Source organism: Mobula birostris, chromosome 8 (genome assembly GCF_030028105.1).
Source record: "Mobula birostris isolate sMobBir1 chromosome 8, sMobBir1.hap1, whole genome shotgun sequence".
In the NCBI taxonomy this organism is placed as follows: Eukaryota; Metazoa; Chordata; class Chondrichthyes; order Myliobatiformes; family Myliobatidae; genus Mobula; species Mobula birostris.
The window spans coordinates 91,634,905-91,656,954 of NC_092377.1; the positions used below are offsets into that span (position 1 = coordinate 91,634,905).

The 22,050-nt window shown below is 42.2% G+C and overlaps 1 protein-coding gene across 1 annotated transcript in view; it reads left to right on the plus strand.

The window, feature by feature from the left end:
- The first annotated feature begins 19,668 nt into the window (after positions 1 to 19,668).
- The window catches only part of pcmt (protein-L-isoaspartate (D-aspartate) O-methyltransferase), a 45,616-nt gene continuing 43,234 nt past the window's right edge, over positions 19,669 to 22,050 (plus strand). Inside the window, exon 1 of the mRNA XM_072265658.1 lies at positions 19,669 to 19,950. Coding sequence (XP_072121759.1) covers positions 19,770 to 19,950 — 181 coding nt within the window. The 5' untranslated portion in view covers positions 19,669 to 19,769. The remainder of the gene's footprint in view (positions 19,951 to 22,050) is intronic.

The following is a 22,050-nucleotide window of genomic DNA, read 5'->3' on the forward strand; positions in this document are numbered from 1 at the left end:
GAGCATAGCTGACAATTATTGGATTATTTTTAATCTGTTAGACACAATATATGAATAATAAACAAGAAAAAGTCTGCAGATAATGAAAATCTAATCCACATACAAAATGCTTGAGGAATTCAGCATGCCAGGCAGCATCTATGGAAGAGAGTACAGTCGTGGTATTGGGCTGAGACTCTGGTTGGCAGGGTCAAATTAGGCCCATAAGTTTGCATGGGCAATTTTTTATTTTAACTTTGAATGAAATTAAAGCAAAAGACCCCACAGATTACATGAAATAAACATTAGAGAAGTCAGTTGGCGCAGACAGGAAATAACAGAGATATAGGTGTCACTCCTATAGTTTTGGATATGGATACTGACAGCCAGTGGTTAGGGTGAAACGGAAATAATCAGATGGCTAGATGTAGATACAGTCAGTCCCCAATTTAAAATTACTCAATCATTTTATTTTCATTATAAATTTCAATTCCCATTTCTAAAATGAACCACACTTGCAAGTCATAAAGATGCAAGAAAACTGTCTCAATAGTCGAAGTCGTCCTGCAATGGTGCTGTTAAAAATGGCAATTTTGAATGAATAGAGACCAAAGTAATTTATCATGAAAAGAGTTCAGAGAAGATGTGAGTGAGCATTACTACTACTTACTTCATATTTGCGATCACTCAAGCGAAGTATGATGCTGTCCTGGGGGGATATTCCCTTAATGGAGAATGCCTGTGCATGACTTTGTCTAACATGGGGAGGCTGATATACAGGCAGTGATCATACAGTCTATGACAGATCGGGATCGGGGTCAGGGTCCATAGCATGGAATGCAACACGACTAGGGATCCTTCACTGATTCAGCCTTCCTCTACCTCCTTCACTGCTGTTGTAATGTGTCATCACCTACCACCAGCTGCACTGTTGAGGTCTTGGTTGGATCGCTCTTGTTTGGAACCTTCCCTTTGACCTCACTGCCACAGTTGATCCTGCCAGGAGTTCCAGACTGCATTGCTCTCAGGATCTGACGAGCTCTCCACGATGACAAGGTGATGGTCCTCTGAGAAGATGACACCTAGCAATGAGCACTACTAGACTACCACTGTGAGGCTGTGGTCAAGACCACTTTGAATTTTCGGCTCAAACAAGGTTTAAGAGTCATGGTAATGGAATCAAAATGGTTATGGTGGAGGGGATGGGATGAAGGAGAAGTGAAGATCTTGGCTAGGAATGAGAAAGTTGGGATAAGGAGCAGGAAGAGGGGTGGTGGGACAGGGAGAAGGCCGTGGTTATGAATGGAAAGAGGGTGGAGAATCTATGTGAGAGGAGGAAGAAGTCATGAGAAAAAAAGAATGTACTTAAGTCATGTTTTTTACAAACTAAAGTCATTGCAAGAGGTTTTAAAGCCAATAAATTTCTTAACAATTATAGTCACTGTTGTAGAGTAGGAAGCACGTCAGCTCGTTTTGTGTAGTGAAGTGAAAGAAAACTTAGGATAACAGATGAGCAGATAACCAATTGTAGTGATGTCGTTTACAAGATGCATTCAGCAGGAGACCTGGAAACTGGGCAGAGTTTCCCTATTCTGCTTTGTGATAGTGTCATGGATTGGTTCACGCTGATATGTCAGGTCTTATAGGGCCCTGCATCAAAAATGGCACATATTAACCGTGCAGTATTCTCTTGGTACTGCAGCAGTCAAAATCCAGATAGCATTCTCAGTTCACTGTGGTAGGATATCTTTGACCCATACACAGGAGTGATGCCAATCAACTACCAGATGACTCAGTAAGAGGCCAGTGAAAGGTATGGGAGGAAGAGATGAAAAGAAAAAGAAGCATGGAGAAAGATAGAAGGGAAGGGAAGAAGCTAGATGTGTTGAGGATCAAATGATGAGGCTGTGTCAGAAAATCATCGGGGTGAGAGGTGCGGACGGAAGAGGGAGGAATTGCTTATTATTACAAGGGTAAAGTGGAACACAAGTAAGCATCTGAAAGACACCCACAGCTGTTGTGTGGCTGAGAGGGAGAGCTTGTTAGATGGTGGGTATATTAGCAGTGAAGAAGCCAGTTGTGATGAGTAGATTACAATCAGAAATGCTGCAATATTCAGAATTTACGATTGTGCTAATCTAATGAAGTGGGGGAATTGAAGACATGCTTTTTAAAAAAGTCTGTGATATAGGTTCAGCTTGTATTTTTTTCTTCTTTTTTTATTCCTCTCAGGGAGTGGAGGACATGCCCAGCCCAGCCTGCGTGGCATGTCTTCCTGCATTGCATTTCAAAGCTCTTTAGTCGATAATAAAAATGAAAAATGAAAAGTGCCTGAAATACTTGGCAGGTGAGGCTACATGTGTGGGAATAGGAAGAGACTGAAGATCCTTTTTCCATCTCTGTTCTAACTGCTCCCATTCACTCATTGACCAGAAAGCCTTGTTTACAGCTTATCCCCATGGTCACCCCGGTTTTATCCAACCAGAGACCTCCTGATACTCAGTGGAGCTTAATAGGCTTCTTCTGTTTCATTCCCAGTTCCAACAAAGGATCAATCCAAAGCTCTAACTGGTTCTTTTCCCACAGATATGACCTGCCTTCTTGAGTATTTCCAGCACTTTCTGCTTTTTTATTTTATTTTTTATTATTCATCGTGCAAACTGCAAGGGCAGACGATTGTTGTGTAAATGCATGCTGGACATTAACTCAGGGAGGCAGGGTAGGCCGAGGTCAGAAACTTTGCCTGAGAGGAGGACTCTGCTTACATCAATTGGACTTAAGGACCAAAACCCCCATTGCCTGGGTGTGGGCTCGATTTTTAATTGAAAGAAGGCTTTTAGTGGAGAGTGATTTTCCTCAGTGTGTCTTCCATTTGGTATCTTCTCTTTACAACCTTCACATTATATTGCACCTTATCTCTTTATAAACAGTCAGCTATCTGCATAAAATGTCATATGCTGATACAGCATCACTGAGTTCGAGGTCATTTTCATTGTATTACGTATGTGATAGCTATTTTCACAGATTTATCTGATGTGGGAAGAGTAAGTACAAAATGGTGGTTGATGCACAATTTACTTGTTATTTTGATCTCTAACTGACAACAGTGTAAAATAGAGTCATATAGCACAGGAACAGAGCATACTGTCCAGCTTGTCCATGCTGACATGCTAACCGAGCTTGTACAATTTGCCATATTCATCTAACCCTTTCCTATCTACGTACCTGACCAAATGTACACACTTCTACAGCTTCATCTGGCAGCTTGTTCCGTATAGCCAGCACTCTCTGTGTAAAAAAGCTTCCCCTCTGGTTCCTTTTAAACCTTTCAACACTTACCTTAAATCTGTTCCCTCTATTCCAGACTCCTCCATCCTGGGAAAGAGATCGTAACCATTGTCAACACCCCTCATGACTTAATATATCTCTGTAACATCATTCCTCACCATCCTTTGCTCCTGGGGGAGAAAAAAAGGTCCTAACTTAACCCACCTCTTCTTATAGCTTAACCCTTTGGTCCCAGTAACGTCCTCATGAATCTGTCTTGCACCCTTTCAAGAATAATGACATTATTTCTGGTGACCAGAACTGCACACAATACTCAACTATAGTCTCAACAATGACTTCTACAACTACAACATAATTAAAGTCAAAGTTGAGTTTATTGTCATATGCACGAGTACATATATGCACGGTGGGTGGGGGGGGGGGCGGAATCTTTGATTACGCTGGCTGCTTTACTGAGGCAGCCAGAAGTATAGTAAGAGTCTATGGAGGGAAGGCTTTTTAAGCTGAGCTGAGGCTTCCTTGTTATGCTGAGCTGCAGCTACAACTCCCTGAATTTTCTTGTGGTCAAGTGCAGAGCAGTTGCCATACCAAGCCGTTATGCATTCAGATAGAAGGCTTTCTATGGTGAAGACTGGTAAGAGTTAATGGAGACAAGCCCAATTTATTTATCCTCCTCAGGAAGTAGAGGCATTGGTGAGCTTTCATGGCTGTGACATCAAAATGCAAGTTATTGGTGATGTTCACACCTGGGAACATGAAGCTCTCAACCCTCTGAACCCGGGCACTGTTGATGTAGATAGGAGCTTATGCATTGCCGCATTATCTGAAGTCAATGACCAGCTCTCTTGTTTTGTTGACATTGAGGGAAAGGTTATTGTCATTTCACCATGTCCTTAAGCCCTCTATTTCCTTCCTGTTACCCAACTCATCGCTATTTGAGATTCAGCCCACAATAGTGGTATCTGCTTCAAACTCAGAGATGGAGTCAGAGAAGAATAAGGTCACACAATCATGAGGCTACAGGGAGTAGAGCAGGGAACTGAGGACGCACCAGAGTCTAGAATAATCATGGCAGAGGGGATGCTGCCTATCATTATTAATTTCAGTCTGTTTGTCAGGAAGTCAAAGATCTGAATGCAGAGGGTGGCATTGACTCCAAGAGTCTGGAGTTTGGCATTGAATTTGTTTGGAATTATAGCATTGAAGGCAGAGTTGTTGTCAATAAGCAATAGGTTAATGTAGGTGTCCTTACCGTCTAGAGATGAGTGTAGTTCTGATTAATTGAAAGATATGTTTGGTCAGCTGTGGCTCAGCCTGTAGTTCTCCTGAGCCAGAAGGCTGTACTCTGGAAATTCGAGTATAACTAAATTGAACGCTCTGGACTATAACACTGCCATTGGTCTTTTCAATGAGATCTTAAACTGAACCTGCTTTTGTTCCTTCATTTCGACATAAATGATCATGTGCTGCTTATAGCAGAGAGAGCTATAATATCTTCCTTGCATCCTAAATTTATCTTTCAACCAACTTCAGCAAAACAGGCTATTAGCACTGACTACACTTTGGAATAACAACAGAAAATGCTACACACACAGAGGTCAGGCAGCATCTGTGGAAAGAGAAAAATAATTAATGCTTCAGGTCTGAGAACCCTGGACAGATCTGGAAAAGAGACAAAAATGGGCAGTCAACCTTACATCAAGTAGTACTTCTGTTGCTCTCTCCACAGATGCTGCCTGACCTGATGAGTGTTTCCAGTATGTTTGTTTTTATCTCCGATTTCCAACTTCTGCGGTATTTGTAACTGTTTTTTCCCCTTTCTACACTTTGCTTACTGCAGTGAATGTTGAGGTAAACTGAAATCAAAAACATTACTTCATGCATCCTATTTATTTTGCTGCATAGCATTGTTACAGTTCAATAACTTGTAAACAACAAAATTCAATAGTGTTCTGGTCATGAATTGCTATTGTTTACCAGTGCAAAAACAATGGGCATATTTGTCCAGTTCTGGTCTCCATGCACTCTGATTCTATGGGAACTGGCAGTCAATGAGAAACTGTTTCTTCGTGGCTTTCAGTTAGGTCCCTTTGCTGTATTCTGTAAAAAGGATTTACTCATTTCAGCAGAAACGGAACAATAGCTCATTAAGGGGATGAGGTTTGAAGGGTTCCTTCAGATCTTCCATTCTGGGACTTTATATGCCGGTCAGCCCAGTGTGGAAATGCCGAGCTTTCGATTTCAGATGTTTTCCTAAGGTCCGAATTTATATTCTCTGCAGGATTGCTAAAGCCTTTCTCCTTATCTTCCTTTATACCATAAAACCATAAGAGAGAGGATCAGGATTAGGCCATGCACCTCATCAAGTTTTTCCACCATTCCATCATGGCTGATTTATTATGACTTTCAATTCCACTTTGCTGCCTTCTCCCTGTAACTTTTGACTCTTTTATGAATCAAAAACTTAAAAAGAGCTTTGACCAGCAACCAACCCAGTCGTTGGAAATTTTGAGAGGAGGGGATTTCACTGCCTGAGTAGAAAAGCCAGCAGCAGATTGCGATAGCGAAAAAGAGCTTTGACCAGCGACCAATGCATCAGCCTGATACTCTACATTCTAAACGAGCTGGCTGCAGTGAGAGTGGACAGAATGGTTTTGATCTTTCAGAATCCCCTTCATTGTAGCTTGTGGAATAGAAGGTAGTACCAAGTACCTTGATGTTTAAGAAAGGAGGGAGAGGCAAATCAGGAAACTTTTTGGCCAGTTATAAGTAATGGATGGAACAACAGAATCTGATACTGTATAAGGAACAGTAGCATATACTTAACATTCATAATTTTAAGCTAGAGTTACAAGGAGATGGGAACCAGAGTGCCAGAACAGTTAGTGGAGAGATTGTGGAGGCAGATGTTGGTAAGTCTTCAGACAAAATTAGGAATCAAAAAGTTGAGCATGTTGCCACTCGTGTCCTGAGCTACATACTATATACTTCAATACAAGAAGTATCGTAGGAAAGGCGGATGATAGTGCTGTAGATGAGGTAGCTGGTTTACAAACAGAGGCAGCGTGTAGTGAGGAGAGACTGCTGGTAGGGAAAAATTACAGTCAACAGGATGAGTTGCAATGCAAAAGGCAGACAAAATCGAGAAGGGAGAATGCAGGACTGAAGGTGTTATATTTAAATGCACGGAGTATACAAGTAGATGAACTTGTAGCACAGTTGCGGATTGGCATGCATGTTGTAGGCTTCATTGAATTGTGATTGAAAGAGTATAGCTGGGAGCTTAATGTCCAAGGATACACATTGTATCAAAAGGTTAGGCAGGAAGGCAGAGAGTGTGGCATTGCTTTGTTCGTAAAAATTGAAATCAAATCATTAGGGTTGGAAGGTGTTGAATCATTGTGGATAGAGCTAATGAACAGCAAGGGTAAAAAGACCCTGATGGGAGTTGTACACAGATCCCCAAGCTGTCGTAAGGACATGGACTACAAATTACAATGGGGGATAGAAAATGCATGTCGAAAGGGCAATGTTACAATAGTCACAGGGGATTTCAATATGTGGGTAGATTAGGAAAATCAGGTTGGTGCTGGATTCCAAGAGGAGGGATCTCTAGACTGCCTATGATTGGCTTTTTAGAGCAGATCATGGTTGAGCCCACAATGGGATCAGCTATTCTGGACTGGGTGTCGTGCAATGAACCTGAATTGATTAGAGAACAAGGTAAAAGAACCTTTCTGGTAAAAGTGATCATAATATGATTAAATTCACCCTGGAACTTTAGAGGGAGAAGCTAATGTCAAATGTATAAGTATTACAGTGGAGTAAAGGGAATTGCAGAGGCATAAGAGAGGAGTTGGCCAAATTGATTGGGAAAGAACACTGGCAGGGATGATGGCAGAGCAGCAACAGCTGTTATTTCTGCAAGCAAATCAAAAGGCACAGGATATATACATCCCAAAGAGGAAGTGTATCCTAAAGGAAAGATGACACAACCATGGCTAACAAGAGAAGTCAAAGCCAACATAAAAGCCAAAAAAGGGGTATATAATAGAGCAAAAATTTGTGGGAAGTTAGAGGATTGGGAAGCTTTTAAAACACAACAGAAGGCAACTAAAAAAGTCATTAAGAAGGCAATGGTGGAATACAAAGCTAAGCTTGCCAGTAATTTTAAAGAGGATACCAAAGCTCTGCAGATACAAAAGTATAAAAGAGAGGAGAAAGTGGATATCAGACCTCTGGAAAATTATGCTGGTGAGATAGTAATGGGGGACAAGGAAATGGTGGACAAACTGACTAAGTAGTTTGCAAGAAACACACATAAAAGTTGCTGGTGAACGCAGCAGGCCAGGCAGCATCTCTAGGAAAAGATACAGTCAATGTTTTGGGCTGAGAACCTTCGTCAGGACTAACTGAAAGAAGAGCTAGTAAATAGTTTGCATCAGTCTTTACTGTGGAAGATATCAGCTGTATGGTGGAGTTTCCAGCTGACAGGGGTTATGAAGTGTGTGAAGTTACCATTACTAGAGAGAAGGTTCTTAGGAAACTGAAAGGCCTGAAGATAGATAAGTCATCTGGACTAGATGATGTACACCCCAGTGTTCTGAAAGAGATGGCTGAAGAGATTATGGAGGCATTAGTAATGATCTTTCAAGAATCACTAGATTCTGGAATGGTTCCAGAAGATTGGAAAATTGCAAATGTCACTCCACTCTTCAAGAAGAGAGAGAGGCAGAAGAAAGGAAAGGATAGGCCAGTTAGTATATTCTCAGTGGTTGAAAAGATGTTAGAGTCGATTATTAGGGTTGAGATCTCAGAGTACTTTTGGAGGCATATGATAAAAGATTTTCCCTCAAGGGAAGATCTTGCCTGACAAATCTGTTGGAATAATTTGAAGAAACAACAAGCGGGATAGACAAAGGAGAATCAGTTAATGTTGTGTTCTTGGATTTTCAGAAGGCCTTTGACAAGGTGCCACATGAGGCTGCTTAACAACCTATGAGCCCATGGTATTACAGGAAAAACTCTAGCATGGATAAAGCAGTACACACAAAATGCTGGAGGAACTCAGCAGGTGAGGCAGTATCTATGGACAAGAGTGACCATATCACAGCAGTAGAGGAGGCCATGGACTGACATGTCAGAATGGCGATGGGAAGTGGAATTAAAATGAGTGACCATTGTGAGATCCTGCTTTTTCTGAAGGACGAAGCATAGGTGCTTGGTGAAATGATCTCCCAATCTGCATCGAGTCTCATCGAGGCCACACCAGGAGCACTGGATACAATAGAGGACTCAACAGACTCACAGGTGAAGTGTCGTCTAAACTGCAAGGATTATTTGGGGCCTGAATGGTAGTGAAAGCAGGGGTGTACGGGCAGGTGTAGCACCTGTTCCACTTGCAATGCCAGGAGGGAGATCAGTGGGTAGGAACAAAGGACAATCCCATCCTCCAGCCAGCCCACCAGGGATAGGTTTCCTCTTGCCCTCACCTACTACCCCACCAGCTTTTGTGTCCAACACATAATTTTCCATAATCTCTGCCATCTCCAGCAGGATCCCACCACCAAGCACATCTTTCTCTCCATGCCCCCCTCCCACACAATTTCTGCTTTCCGCAGGGATCATTCCCTATGTGACTTCCTTGATCCACTGATCTCCCTTCTGGCACTTATCCTTGCAAGTGGAACAAGTGCTACACCTGCCCCAACACCTCCTCTCTCACTACCATTCAGGGCCCCAAACAGACCTTCCAGGAGAGGCAACACTTCACCTGTGAGTCGTTGGGGTTATCTACTGTGTCCAGTGCTATGTGGCCTTCTGTATATCAATGAGACCCGACATAGACTGGGAGACCATTTCACCGAGCATCTACGATCCACCCGCCAGAAAAAACAGGAATTCCCAGTGGCCACCCATTTTAATTCCTCTTTCCATTCCTAATCCAACATGTCCGTCTATGGCCTCCTCTACTGTCGCCATAAGTCCACACTCAGGTTGGAGGAGCAACACCTTGTATTCCATCTGGGTAGCCTTCAACATGATGGCATGAATATCAATTTCCTGAACTTCCAGTAATGCCCCACCATCCTCTCCTTCACCATTCCCTCTCTTACCTTATCTCCTTACCTACCTATCACCTCCCTCTGATGCTCCTCTCCTTTTTCTTTCTTCCATAGCCTTCTGTCCTGTCCTATTAGATTCCCCCTTCTCCACCCCCGTATCTCTTTCATCAATCAACTTCCCAGTTGTTTATTTCACACCTCCCCCTCCTCAGTTTCACCAATCACCTTCCTCCCTATCCCCCCATGTTCTTACTCTGACTCCTCATCTTCTTTTTCCAGTCCTGATGAAGGGTCTCTGCCCAAACGTTGACGGTTCTCTTTTCCATAGACGCTGCCTGGCCTGCTGAGTTCCTCCAGCATTTTGTGTGTGTTGCTTGGATTTCCAGCATCTGCACATTTTCTCTAGTTTGTGAATGGAAAAAGTGGTGGCTGATTGGCAGGAGGTAAAGAGTGGGAATAAAGGGAGCTATTTCAGGCTGGCTGCCGGTGACTAGTGGTGTTCCAGCAGGGTCTGTGTTGGGACAGATTCCTTTTATACTACATGTCAATGATTTGGATGATGGAATTGATGGCTTTGTTGCAAAGTTTGCAGATGTTATGAAGACAGGTGGAGGGGCAGGTAATTTTGAGGAAGTAGAGCGGCTACATAAGGACTAAGACAGACTAGGAGAATGGGCAAAGAAATGGCAGATGGAATACACTGTCAGAAAGTGTATGGTCATGCACTTCGGTCGAAGAAGTGAAAGGGTTGATTGTTTTCTAAATGGAGAGAAAATACAAAAAACTAAGGCACAAACGGACTTGGAAGTCCTTGTGCAGAATTCCCTAAATGTTAATTTGCACATTGAGTCTGTGATGAGGAAGGCAAGTGCAATGTTAGTTTTCATTTCAAGAGGACTGGAGTATAAAAACAATGATGTAATGTTGAGATTTTATAAAACACTGGTGAAGCCTCACGTGCAGTATTGTGAGCAGTTTTGGGCCCCTTATCTTAGAAAGGATGTGCTGAAACTGGAGTGGGTTCAGAGGAGGTTTACAGAAATGACCCCAGGACTGAACGGTTTGTCATATGTTGATGACTCTGGGCCTGTATTCACTGGAATTTAGAAGAATGAGAGGTGACCTACTTGAAACTTTTCGAATGGTGAAGGGCCTTGATAGAGTGGATGTGGAGAGGATGTTTCCTATGGTGGGAGAGCCTGAGACCAGAGGACACAATCTCAGAATAGAGGGGCATCCTTTTAGAATGGAGGTGAGGAGGAATTTCTTTAGCCAGAACATGGTGAATCTGCGGAATTCTTTGCCACAGAGGCCAGGTCTTTATGTATATTTAAGGCAGAGGTTAATAGATTCTTTGTTGGTCAGGGCATAAAGGGATACGGCAAGAGATTGGCTGAGAGGAAAATTGGATCAGCCATGAACAGACTTGAAGGGCCAAATGGTCTATTTCTGCTCTTATATCTTATGGTCTTATGCTCTATCGATCTCTGCTTTAAATATACCCGATGGCTTGATCTCCACAGCTGTCTGTGACAATGAATTTCACAAATTCACCAGCCCTGGGTAAAGAAATTTCTGGAAAGCACTTTGCAACTCATGAGTTAATTCACCCATTATGAAAGTGCAGCTCCTTTGAGGAGGTAGTTGGACAAGTACGTGGATGAGAAGGTTAAGTGCCAAATACTGGCAGATGGGATGAGCTTGGATGGGGATCTAGGCCAGCATGGACTAGTTGGGCCAAAGAGTCTGCTTCGTGCTCCAAGACTCGGTTACTCCTACACTAGTTTAAAAGAGTCCTGTAGTAAGTTTTCTATGCTGCATTAGAGGCCATTACTTCATGACTAAAATATCCAGAATATTGGATTTTAGATGAGAGAAAGGAATGTAACTTTGTGCCTGTTTCTTCCTCTTTATTTTCATTCTTTTTACTCTGCAGTATTGTTTCCTCTGCCTTTAAGGGCAATGAATTCGTCCTTCTGAAAGCTCAAGTAGTCAAAGTTAATTTCATGAACTAGAGTTTATACTACAGCACCATCTATTGGATTCCTTCAATTATTTTCCTGAGCTGTAGCCTAAACCACTTAAAATAACCATTTTGTGTAACTCACTTCCTTTTCTTTTCCTAACTCAAATGTTTGATATTTCCTACTTTCAGAGCTGACATATTCAATAATAGTATTCTGTGGAATTCATATGCTATCACTGAAACAGGTTCTTGAAGCTACACAAACCCTGATTCATGGGCTGAACAGAACCAACTACACTTTTGGCAATTATAACCTTGGAGACCTTGACAGCAAATCCACCAAGTATTTTAGTTATACACACGAAATTCTGGTGGAACGCAGCAGGCCAGACAGCATCTATAGGAAGAAATACAATCGACATTTTGGGCCGAGACCCTTCAACAGGACTGAAGATTTAAACTTCTTCAGTGTAGGCATCACTGGAAGAGGCTGACAAAGGGTCTCGGCCCGAAACATCGACTGTACCTCTTCCTATAGATGCTGCCTGGCCTGCTGTGTTCCACCAGCATTTTGTGTGTGTTGCTTGAATTTCCAGCATCTGCAGATTTCCACGTGTTTGCATTTTTAAGTATTTTGGTCATTGTTCCTGATGGTAATGGGCTGATGCTATTTTCAACATTGAGTTTGGAGTCTGATTGCTGGCAGCCATGTTCTCTAGCTACTGAAAGGGCTACTGCTGGATTGTCTTCAAAATTGAACTGAGTTGTGCAAAAGGTTTCCTTTCCAATAAGGACTTCAGGTCCTGAAAATAAATAATCAGTAAGCAGTAAATAAGGAGAAAGGCTTTAACAAACCTGCGGATGAGTGGAGTCATAGATAGTGAATAAGGATGATACATGGAGTGATAGATAAATTGGAAAGTTGGCTGGAGTGGTGGCAGATGGAATTTAATCCATATACAGGAACTGTGAGGTAATGCACTTTGGGAAGTCAAATTCTAGTAGGACGTTTTGATAAAATGGTAGGGATCTTAGGAGCATTGGCCTGCAGAGACACCTTTGAGTGCAAGCCCGTAGTTCTCAGAAAATACGCACATGGGTAAAAAGTACAAAGTAAGTGTTATTATCAAAGTATATATATGTCACCACCTACAACAATGAGATTCATTTTCTTGAGGGTATACCCAACAAATCTTTAGAATAATAACTATATCACAATCAATGAAAGTCCACCCAATCAGAGTTCAGAAGACAACAAACTGTGCAAATGCAAAAAGAAGAAACAATAATGAAAATAAATAAGGCATAAATATTGAAAATGTGAGATGGAGTCCTTGAAAGTGAGTCCATTAGTTGTGGGAACATTTCTATGATGGCCAAGTGAAGTTGAGTGAAGTTAACCCATTTGGTTCAAGAGCGTAATGGTTGAGGGTAGTAACTGTTCCTGAACCTGGTGGTGCGAGTCCCAAGGCTCTCCTCCCTTCTTCCCAATGGCAGCAGCAAGAAGCAAGCACATCCTGAGTGCTGTCCAAGATGGATAGGGTAGTGAAAAAGGTACATTCTATGCTTGTTTTCATGGATTAAGCCATTGGATATATTGTATTAGCATAGATAGGAATCACACTCAGCCCGGACAAGGTGGGCCCAAACGGTTGGTTTCTGTGCTGAATGATTCTTTGATTTCAGTAGAGAGAGGAGTAGAGTGGGCAAAGGAGCCATCAACTGTTTATTCCCCTCCAAAGATGCTGCCTGCCTTGTTGAGTTCCTACAGCATTTTGAGTGTATTGGAAAGGAATGTGTTTTACAGGATGGAGACCAAAAGAACAAAATGACACAAAAGGTAATGGTACCAGTTGAGAGAGGATGGATCATCTCTGAGGAAGAGAGTGGTGAAGGCTTGTTAAACAGGGGATCCACACTCTGTCAGCCAGGATCTCCTTATGTTGTGTAATTCAATCCCCCTTGTGATACATTGGGAAGCAGGAGTCCCTTGGAATTCTGGCCAATATCCTTTCTGTCAATTATAATTGTGACCAGGAGATGTAACCGGCAGGTGGTTATTCACCTCTCTGCGTGAAAATTGATTAATTTTGTTTTTTTCTAATATACCTCTTAGATTGGAAAATACTCAAATTATAATGAATTAGACATGTGCAAAAGCCTTTTTAATTCAATTACCTCAGATAAATGTAGATGTGGGCTTTAATTCTAAAGATGGGTTCCTGTCATTTAGCATAAAAAGTTCAGTTGAAGATCTGCTAATACTATGATCACAATGCCCCAACAAATGAAATAAAATTAATATTTCTCATGCGTGTATTGCCACGAAAAGTCTTTAGACATTTCTTTTATGTATCACATACTATATTGCCTGTCATTAGTAGTACTCATAGCCTGAATGTAAGGGTATAGAAAGGACACATTAACACTGGGTGGAATTACTGTAAAACTAATAATGGAACTAATGCATAAATTCAAATGGAAGTATTCACAGGCAATTAAATTCAACAATCTGCAGTTAATATCAGGGATTCAATGATCTATTTAGCTGAAAAATTAGATCACCATTTTGAAATAGTAAAAAGTATTTTGCATGAAAATTATAGATTAAATTAAGAAGAGGAAGATGGGCTTGTTCATGTCATGGCTCGTTGAGTTGGCACTTCTGGTGACCTGGGTTCAATCCTGAACTCATGTTGTCCATGAGGAGCTTGCACATTCTCCTTGTGACTACGTGGCTTTCTTCTGTGTGCTCGGATTTCCTCGCACGTCCCAAAGGTGTGAGAGTTAGCCATTGTAAATTGCTGCTAGTGTGTGTGTGTGTGGGGGGGGGTAGAGTTTGGGGTTTCAGAAGGAGAGAGAAGTTGATTGCAATGTGGAGCGAATAAATTGGGATTAGTGTAACAAATTACATTTTAGCTGGCGTGGAATTGTTGTGCTAAAGGACCTGGTTCTCTGCTATGTTACTCTATGGCTCCTGAAGAACTGCAACATTGTGGAGTGCCACTCCTTCAGGTTTTAATTAATTTTGCTGATTAGTATTTCCTCTCTCTTTCTCATGGAATCTTGTTTTCCTTTATTTCTGTGCTGGCTGTTGGCTTGGATTCCGGAAGCAGTGGATTGATGATGCATTTGTACAAAGTCAGACCCCCAGGGCAGCAGCTGGAACACTTAAATTCTGGAGTCCAGCACTGTACAGCTGCAGGCTCTGTCATGACACCTGGATCTCCAACTTATCATGACCTTCAAAGCAAAATGATGCAGAAATTAAAAATTCTCAAGCATGTCGAGCGAACAGCTTGCAGTGGCTATATGCTTTATTTCATTTTATTTTATTTAGAGATACAGCTTGGTAAAGGGCCCTTCTGGCCCAATAAGCCTGTGCCACCTATTTACACCGAAGCGACTGATTAACTTACCTGTTTGGAATGAGGGCGAAAACCACAGCACCGAAGGAAATCCATGTAGTCACAGGAAGAATGTACAGGGAACAGCAGGAATTGAACCTGGTTGTTGCTGCTGTATTCATGCTAAACACAAAATCTGGAAATAGTCTATGGGCCAAACGGCAGCTATGGAAAGGCACTCACTGAACGAGTCGGGTTGAAAATGCTTTGAGAGAAATTCATTATTTTAGAAATTTATCTTAAAAATGGGAAAAAAATTCAATTCATCCTCTATATGTGCTAAACATACATTGATACAGTTTAAAATAGTGCACCGGGCTCATATGTCTAAAGATAAATTATCTCATTATTACTCTTATATAAATCCTATATGTGATAGATGTCACTCCGAGATAGCTTCTTTAACTCATATGTTTTGGTCATGTCCTTTGTTGAAGAAATATTGGAAAGGTATTTTTGATATTATCTCAACTGTTTTGAATATTGATTTACAACCTCACCCAATTACTGCCATTTTTGGGTTACCAATGATAGAATCAAGTAATTTAACTTCTTCAGCTTGTCGGATGATTGTATTTCTTACATTAATGGCTAGAAAATCAATTTTGCTGAATTGGAAAGAGATTAATCCTTCTACCACATTTCATTGGTTCTCTCAAACTATGCTGTGTTTAAATTTGAAAAAAATTAGAAGTGTTGTTTATGATCCCTCTATTAAATTGAAAAAGACTTGGAGGCCATTCATTCAACATTTTCATGTGATGTAATTTGACCTTTTCCAAACTTATTGTATTTCTTTGTAATATTTGTTGAGAGGAGCAGAGTCGTCGACACTAAGGTTTACTTTTTTTTTTATGATGTTACATAACAGCCCATGTCTCTTTTTTTTAGTGTAGTTGATTAACACTGTTTAGGTTAGTTTTTTTTTGGGGGGGGTTATATTTTTATATATTTTTTTTCCTTTTTCATGTTTTTTTTGATATTTTTCTTTGTTTTATATTGTTCATCTGTATCCTGTATGATTGGGAGTTTTAACATTTAAGTGTCAACTGGGATTATATTTAACTATGTAAATTATAACAATGTATTCCCAATAACTTTGTATCATTATTATGCTATGTTTATTATTATGAAACTAATAAAAAGATTGAAAAAGAAAAAGAAATTTATCTGTTGGTTCAACACACATAATCAGTTATCGGCACCAGTATAACTTGCCTTGTGCAATACTCCAAGAAGTCAGCTGACATTAACTGGCTGGAACAATGCCACAGAAGTTTGGGGGTATTAATATTACAGCCTGTGACCAGATATTGGTTGGCTTATTATTGTGTCATGTACTGAGGTACAGTTAAAAAAAAATACTTTGCATGCCATCGATACAGATCAGTACATCAAGGCACTGCAAGAGAAAAGCAATTGCATAATGCAGTATAGAGAATTAGTCACAGAGAAAGTGCAGCACAGGCAGCTAGTAAGATACAAGGCCACACTGAGGTAGATTGTATGGTCAAGACTCCATTTTATCACACGAGGTCTGTTCAAGAGTCTTATAGCAGTCCTTGAGCCTGACTTTTGCATCTTTTGTCTGATGTGGGGGAGAGGAAAGAAAAGAGGGTGGGAGGGGTCTTTGATTATGTTGCTGCTTTACCGAATCAGTAACAGTGTCCATTGAGGAGACGTTGTTTCTGTGATATGCTTAATTGTGTTCACAACCCTCCAAAGTTTCTTGTGGTGTCAGGCAGCGCAAACCGCCTTGCCAAGCTGTGATGTAGCTGGATAGGATGCTTCCAATGCTGCTGGACTTTAGCCAGCATTAAAATTATCCTCCATATGGAATGCCACAGCTGAGAAGCTGGCATTAACGGGGTAGATCACAGATTCTCAAACACTTCACTAATAGAATGTTTACGGAGGCAATACTAACACAGATGCTGAATCACATTGAATTGCTTGTCCTAATTTTATTCATATATGTTCTGAATAAAGTATATTTTAGGGAAAATGCAAAACTGCTATATTCTGTATTATAACTTAACGGAGTATATCTTTTAACAGTGGTCAATGGTTATCTAAAGTCCTTCCCACATTTCCCTGCACAAGCCTATGTGATTAGTACTGGTACATTCTGTCCCATTGATGCCAACTGTAGTGAACCCTGTGCTGTACTGGTGAAATCCTCATAGAATCTAGTGGGTCAGAGTGAGGTTCCATAGAATTCCCAGTTCCCAGCCCTGCTCAAAGAGAAGATATTTGATACTGGGAGTAAGGAAAGTGTTTTGTTATTATTTATATTTTCAGTGTTAATAGTTGCTTTTTTTTTATAGATGGTACTTTTTTCTGAGCATGCTAAAAGTTAGTACGTATATTAAGAAAGAGTATTTTTACAGATGTTCACAAACACAGTTCGGGTTGAGTACCCCTTACCCAATACCCACGGGGCCAGAAATGTTTTGCGTTTTGGATTTTAGGATACATATGAGATAGCTTGGGCTGCCATCATTTCCGACTCTGAACTTATGTGCTACTGGTAAGCAGTCTTCGTCTTACAGCGATGTTCCATGTTAAAACTTTATTGGGTCTTTCTTTTAACTGGTGAAAATGCTTATATGAAGTCCTTCCCACATTTCACTGCACAAGCCTATGTGATTAGCACTGGTACATTCTGTCCTGTGCTGGCCTGGTGAATTCCTCATAGAATCCAGTAGGTCAGTGTGAGGTTGCATCCACTGTTTTGCATAGATACTGTCTGGCCTGCTGAGTTCCTCCATCATTTTGTGTGTGTTGCTTGGATTTTCAGCAACTGCCCATTTTCTCATGCTTGCCTTACATTTGCTCATCACAATAAAAATGATTACATACCACTAATAAATGTATTGTGTGCAGGGTAACAAAAGCAGCACATCAGCAGGAGAATACCTGAGTCAGCTGTTCAACAGCAGCAAACAACGGCAGGCTTTCCGTCTCCACCTGCCATGCTGTATTTTGATTCAAAGGTTGCAGTATGATGTATTTGTACTTTACTTTTTGGGTTTTATGTAAGGTATAAAAACTATCAGCATTGTGGGCTGTTCTGGGACTTGTTTTTCATCAGCCACACTTTAAAAATTTAATGTTGTTATGTAAGCTATAAAAACAATCAGCATCGTAAACTTGTTCTGATGCTAGATTTTCTTGATCAGCAGACATTTGAAAAATTTAATGCCATGTCTTTTCTTAAATTTCTGCAACCAGCTTGCTGAATACTGTATTCACAACTACCTTCAATTTTCAGTTTATTGTGGTAGACCTTTGCTTGTTTTATGATCAGCATAGCTTTAAGCGGTATATGCTCACTCTGATGCTGACAATACACGATCAAGATCTTCATTTTTTGCTTTATGCAGTGTTTTATTTTTCATTAACTTCTGTTCATTACATGTGAGATCACTTCACAAAGCTGTCTGTTGTGCACAGTGACCTGTGCATTACCTGGGAGCCTTCCCAGTGTCCTGTGGAATTGTTCATTTGTGACTTTAAGTCAGTGCTAAAAAAAAAATCAGATTTTAAAGGTTTTCAGATTTTGGAATTTCGGATAAGGGGTACTATCTCTGACAGCTGGTCAGCCTGAGAGGTAAGGCAGGTCCCCCAGGCTAATAAAGGCATCTGATGTAGGCAGCTGTTTGCGCTGTAATCTCTACGCCATTCTCACCAACATGTTAGAAGCATGTGAACTACTTAGCATCAAATAGCATATCCTAGGGGTAGTGATGGAAGGTTAATAAAGGATTTTCTCCAATATCGCTCTCCATGTGCAATTACGCAGCAGGTACGACGTATTAATGGGGTACGACTGCACCGACCGATCTCAATCCGAACTTTATGCAGTTCTTTCTCTCTTTTATTTCATTTTCCAGCATCTGAATCAGAATCAGGTTTAATATCTCTGGCATATGTTGTAAGATTTGCTAACTTAGCGGCAGCAGTAAATGCAATACATAATATAAGGGAAATAAATAATTAAATCATTTTTCATAAATGTATGTATATATAAATACATATGTATGTTAAATAGCTCAATTAAAAATAGTGCAGAAACAGAAATAATAAAAGTGAGGTAGTGTTCATGGGTTTAATGTTCATTTAGGAATAGATGGCAGAGGGGAAGAAGCTGTTCCGGAATCAGTGAGTGTGCACCTTCAGGCCTCTGTACCTCTTTCCCGATGGTAACAATGAGACGAGGCCATATCCTGGGTGATGGGGATCCTTAATTATAAGACGCCCCCTTTCCAAGACACCGCTCCTTGAAGATGTCTTAGATACTACGGGGGCTGGTATTCAAGATGGAGCTGACTAATTTTACAACTTTCTGTACCTTCTTTCGATGCTGTGCACCCACCACTGACCCCACATACCCGAAAGTGATGCAACCTGTCAGAATACCCTCCACGGTACTTCTGTAGAAGTTTTCGAGCGCCTTAGCTGCGAAATGTTGCGTTTCGTGTATCAACACTCCCTTTGAGCAATGCAGTGGAAGGATGGTACATTACTCTATTACTTGTTTGCAGATCGGTGACCTTTGGAGCATTTCAGATGAGAGTTCGGCACCCAATATCACAGGGAATATATTCATTGCAGGTGCAGAGGGATGTGAACCCCCGTCGGTACTGCCGGTCCACCGACCGCAGGCATATAGGGCATTGCAGAGGGGAGATGGACTTATTGCAGCATCATGGATAGCGCACGAGCTCCGGAACCGGCCGCACGTCACGGCAACTGGGCTGGGCGGCACCACCACCCTCCCCCCCCACCCACGTCACCAGGCCCAACCACGTGGTCCCCGAGAAGCCGCCGCCCGGTAACCGGCTTATCCTTCCCCCGTCAGCTCCGCGCAACGTCTCCAGGCACCTCCCACTGTGCGACTGTTGGCGGGGGTGTGAGGAGGGGTGGCGGGGCTGGGGGAGGGATTGACAACCTAGACAGTACGCGGGGAATGACAGCCTAACAGCCGGGACTCATCGCTCGCTGCACAGGAACCACCGCCAACCGACCAGTGGGCGGGGTCCCCTGCCACTCCGTGACGTCATGGAGGTGGGCGGTGACGCTAAGGGGGCGTCAACGGCCGAGGTGATAAGCATTGTGGGTAGAGCCGTGTGCGCAGGCGTGCTGCTGACGGTGGCCTTGTACCTGCTGCGCGCTCTGTGTCACAGCATGGCCTGGAAATGCGGCGGGGACAGCCAAGCGGAGCTCGTCAACAACCTGCGCAGTGAGTGCGGGCGGGCGGGGCGAAGATGGGGAGGTGGGATGTGCAGCCCCAGCCGCCGCGTAATGCCTCTTCCTTACCCCACCCTGGGTACGTCAGGCTGCGGCGGTTGCAGCATGAGGGCTCCGTGTGTTCGTTCACCTCCCCCGCCCGTGGAAGAGGGGTGTGGCAGTGTTGGGGCATCCTTGCTCTTATGGGGGTCCAAAAGCCCGCAGATGTCGGACAGACGGTACAGCGGAGCACGCCCCCACTTCCCCGGCTCTGGTCAGCCTGCACACTGGCGTCAGCTGCTAGCGCCCTTCTGTGTGTAGGGCAGGTCAGAGCCCAACCGGTCGGAGCAGTCCTGGCATCACTTCCGGCTGCAAGTGCGGGCGATGACAGAAATCATAGATGCAGGACATTCATGGCAAATTTCGGAGACATTCGGCAGGTTGGGAAACCTCTGTTGGGGGGGGAGGGGGTGTGAAGCGTTAGCTTTTTAGACCCCGTCGTCTTTGTCGGGCCGAGGCTCGGTGTTGCCGTGGTGGCACTGCGACGTTGCAATTTTGCAGTGATGTCCTGCCAATCCCTGGCGCACTGAGGCGAGACGAGAATCTCAGTTGGTTTCTGTTGTGTTGGCCCAACACTCAACCATAATGCGTTTTGTTGACTGACAGGTGGTAAGGATCATTCTGTGGTGTGCCATCTATTCAGTTCCACGCAGTCGAGGCACAGATATGAACCTTTACTGGTATCTGTTATGTTACTAATACTGCATTTCAATTTCAAGAAGCCAATTTTTAAATAAATTCCTCAGCTGTCATATTCATTTTTGAACTCGGGTGCCCAGATCTTTAGCCAGGGCTCTATGTGGCTAATTCGGGATTTTCTGGCCCATAATGCTGGATGTTTGAGAATATGCCGATAGTTTGTTTAGCTTGATTTGGGGATATAAAGGAAATGAAGGGGTATGGGATTAATTTAGTACAGTGGTGCAGAAATAAAATTAGCCAGTGTTATTGAATGTTGAAGGTACAAGGAACTGAAGAGCCTATTTTTGTACTTCCATTCTGGTGTTCATTGATGAGACTATTTTCAAACTTTGCCTTCTCTGACAAATTGTGATTCCTTATTGTAAGCTAATATACAGCTGATACGGACGAGTGAAGTATCTGAATGATGAATATCAACAGAGGGAAGGTGTTTGGCAATGAGGGTTGTGGGAAAATGTGACAGAATCCCCACTGTTTTTTTTTAGAAATTTCCAAAAGCTGAGGAATGCAAGTGAAGTAATGAATTGTGGGGAACAGTGAGCTGTAATAAGGGCATTGTGTTCTGTGGTGACCTTTTCTTAAAGCTGAGCATTTAGACATTATTTTTCTTGAACTTTGGCAGTTTTAAGGGGCTTTAATTGGTGCAGAACTGTCGTAATGGAGGAAACACGGGATCCTTGTGTACAATGAATTGTCTCAAGTAGTACTGCATTAGCATTATTAGGTCTGATTATCTGTGTTTGATTGAGGAATATTTATGGGCCAGGTTACAGGTATGAGTTCCCCTGCTTTTTTTTTTCAAAATAGTGGTCTGAGATCTCTTTGAAATGACAGGAGGCAATCTTGGTTTAATATCTCCATAAGACAGTATGTAGCTCTCGTTTGGTATGGAATTGGGTTGTTGGTCTCAACATGGTGTTCAGCCATCTTTCTCTTAACCAAGAGTGCTACATGGCTCACATCTTAAGTTTAAAAAGTAGGATTAAACAGTGAAAGATGAATGTGGTTTGGAATTTTCCATCAAGAAGAATGTTGTGATGGTGGTTGTATGTTGATAATCCTAAAGTGGGCTTGAGTAATTTCATTTGTAGCGCCTGTCAAGGATGGCACACACCCGTTGTGGTTGTGCAGCCAGAGAGCAGTGCACAATAAAAGGAGCACAGACCTGTTTTTCACAACCATCTCGTGCCTTTGGGACCTGACCAAATGAAATGAGACTTGTCTCTCAGCATGAAGGGTGGTTGAATGAACTGAGTTCCCAAAGGCTGTTATGTGAAATATGGGCAGGGTCTGCTAGAATTGGTTCTTTGAGGATGCAAAGGGATGGAGCGTGTTCCTGAAATTACTGATA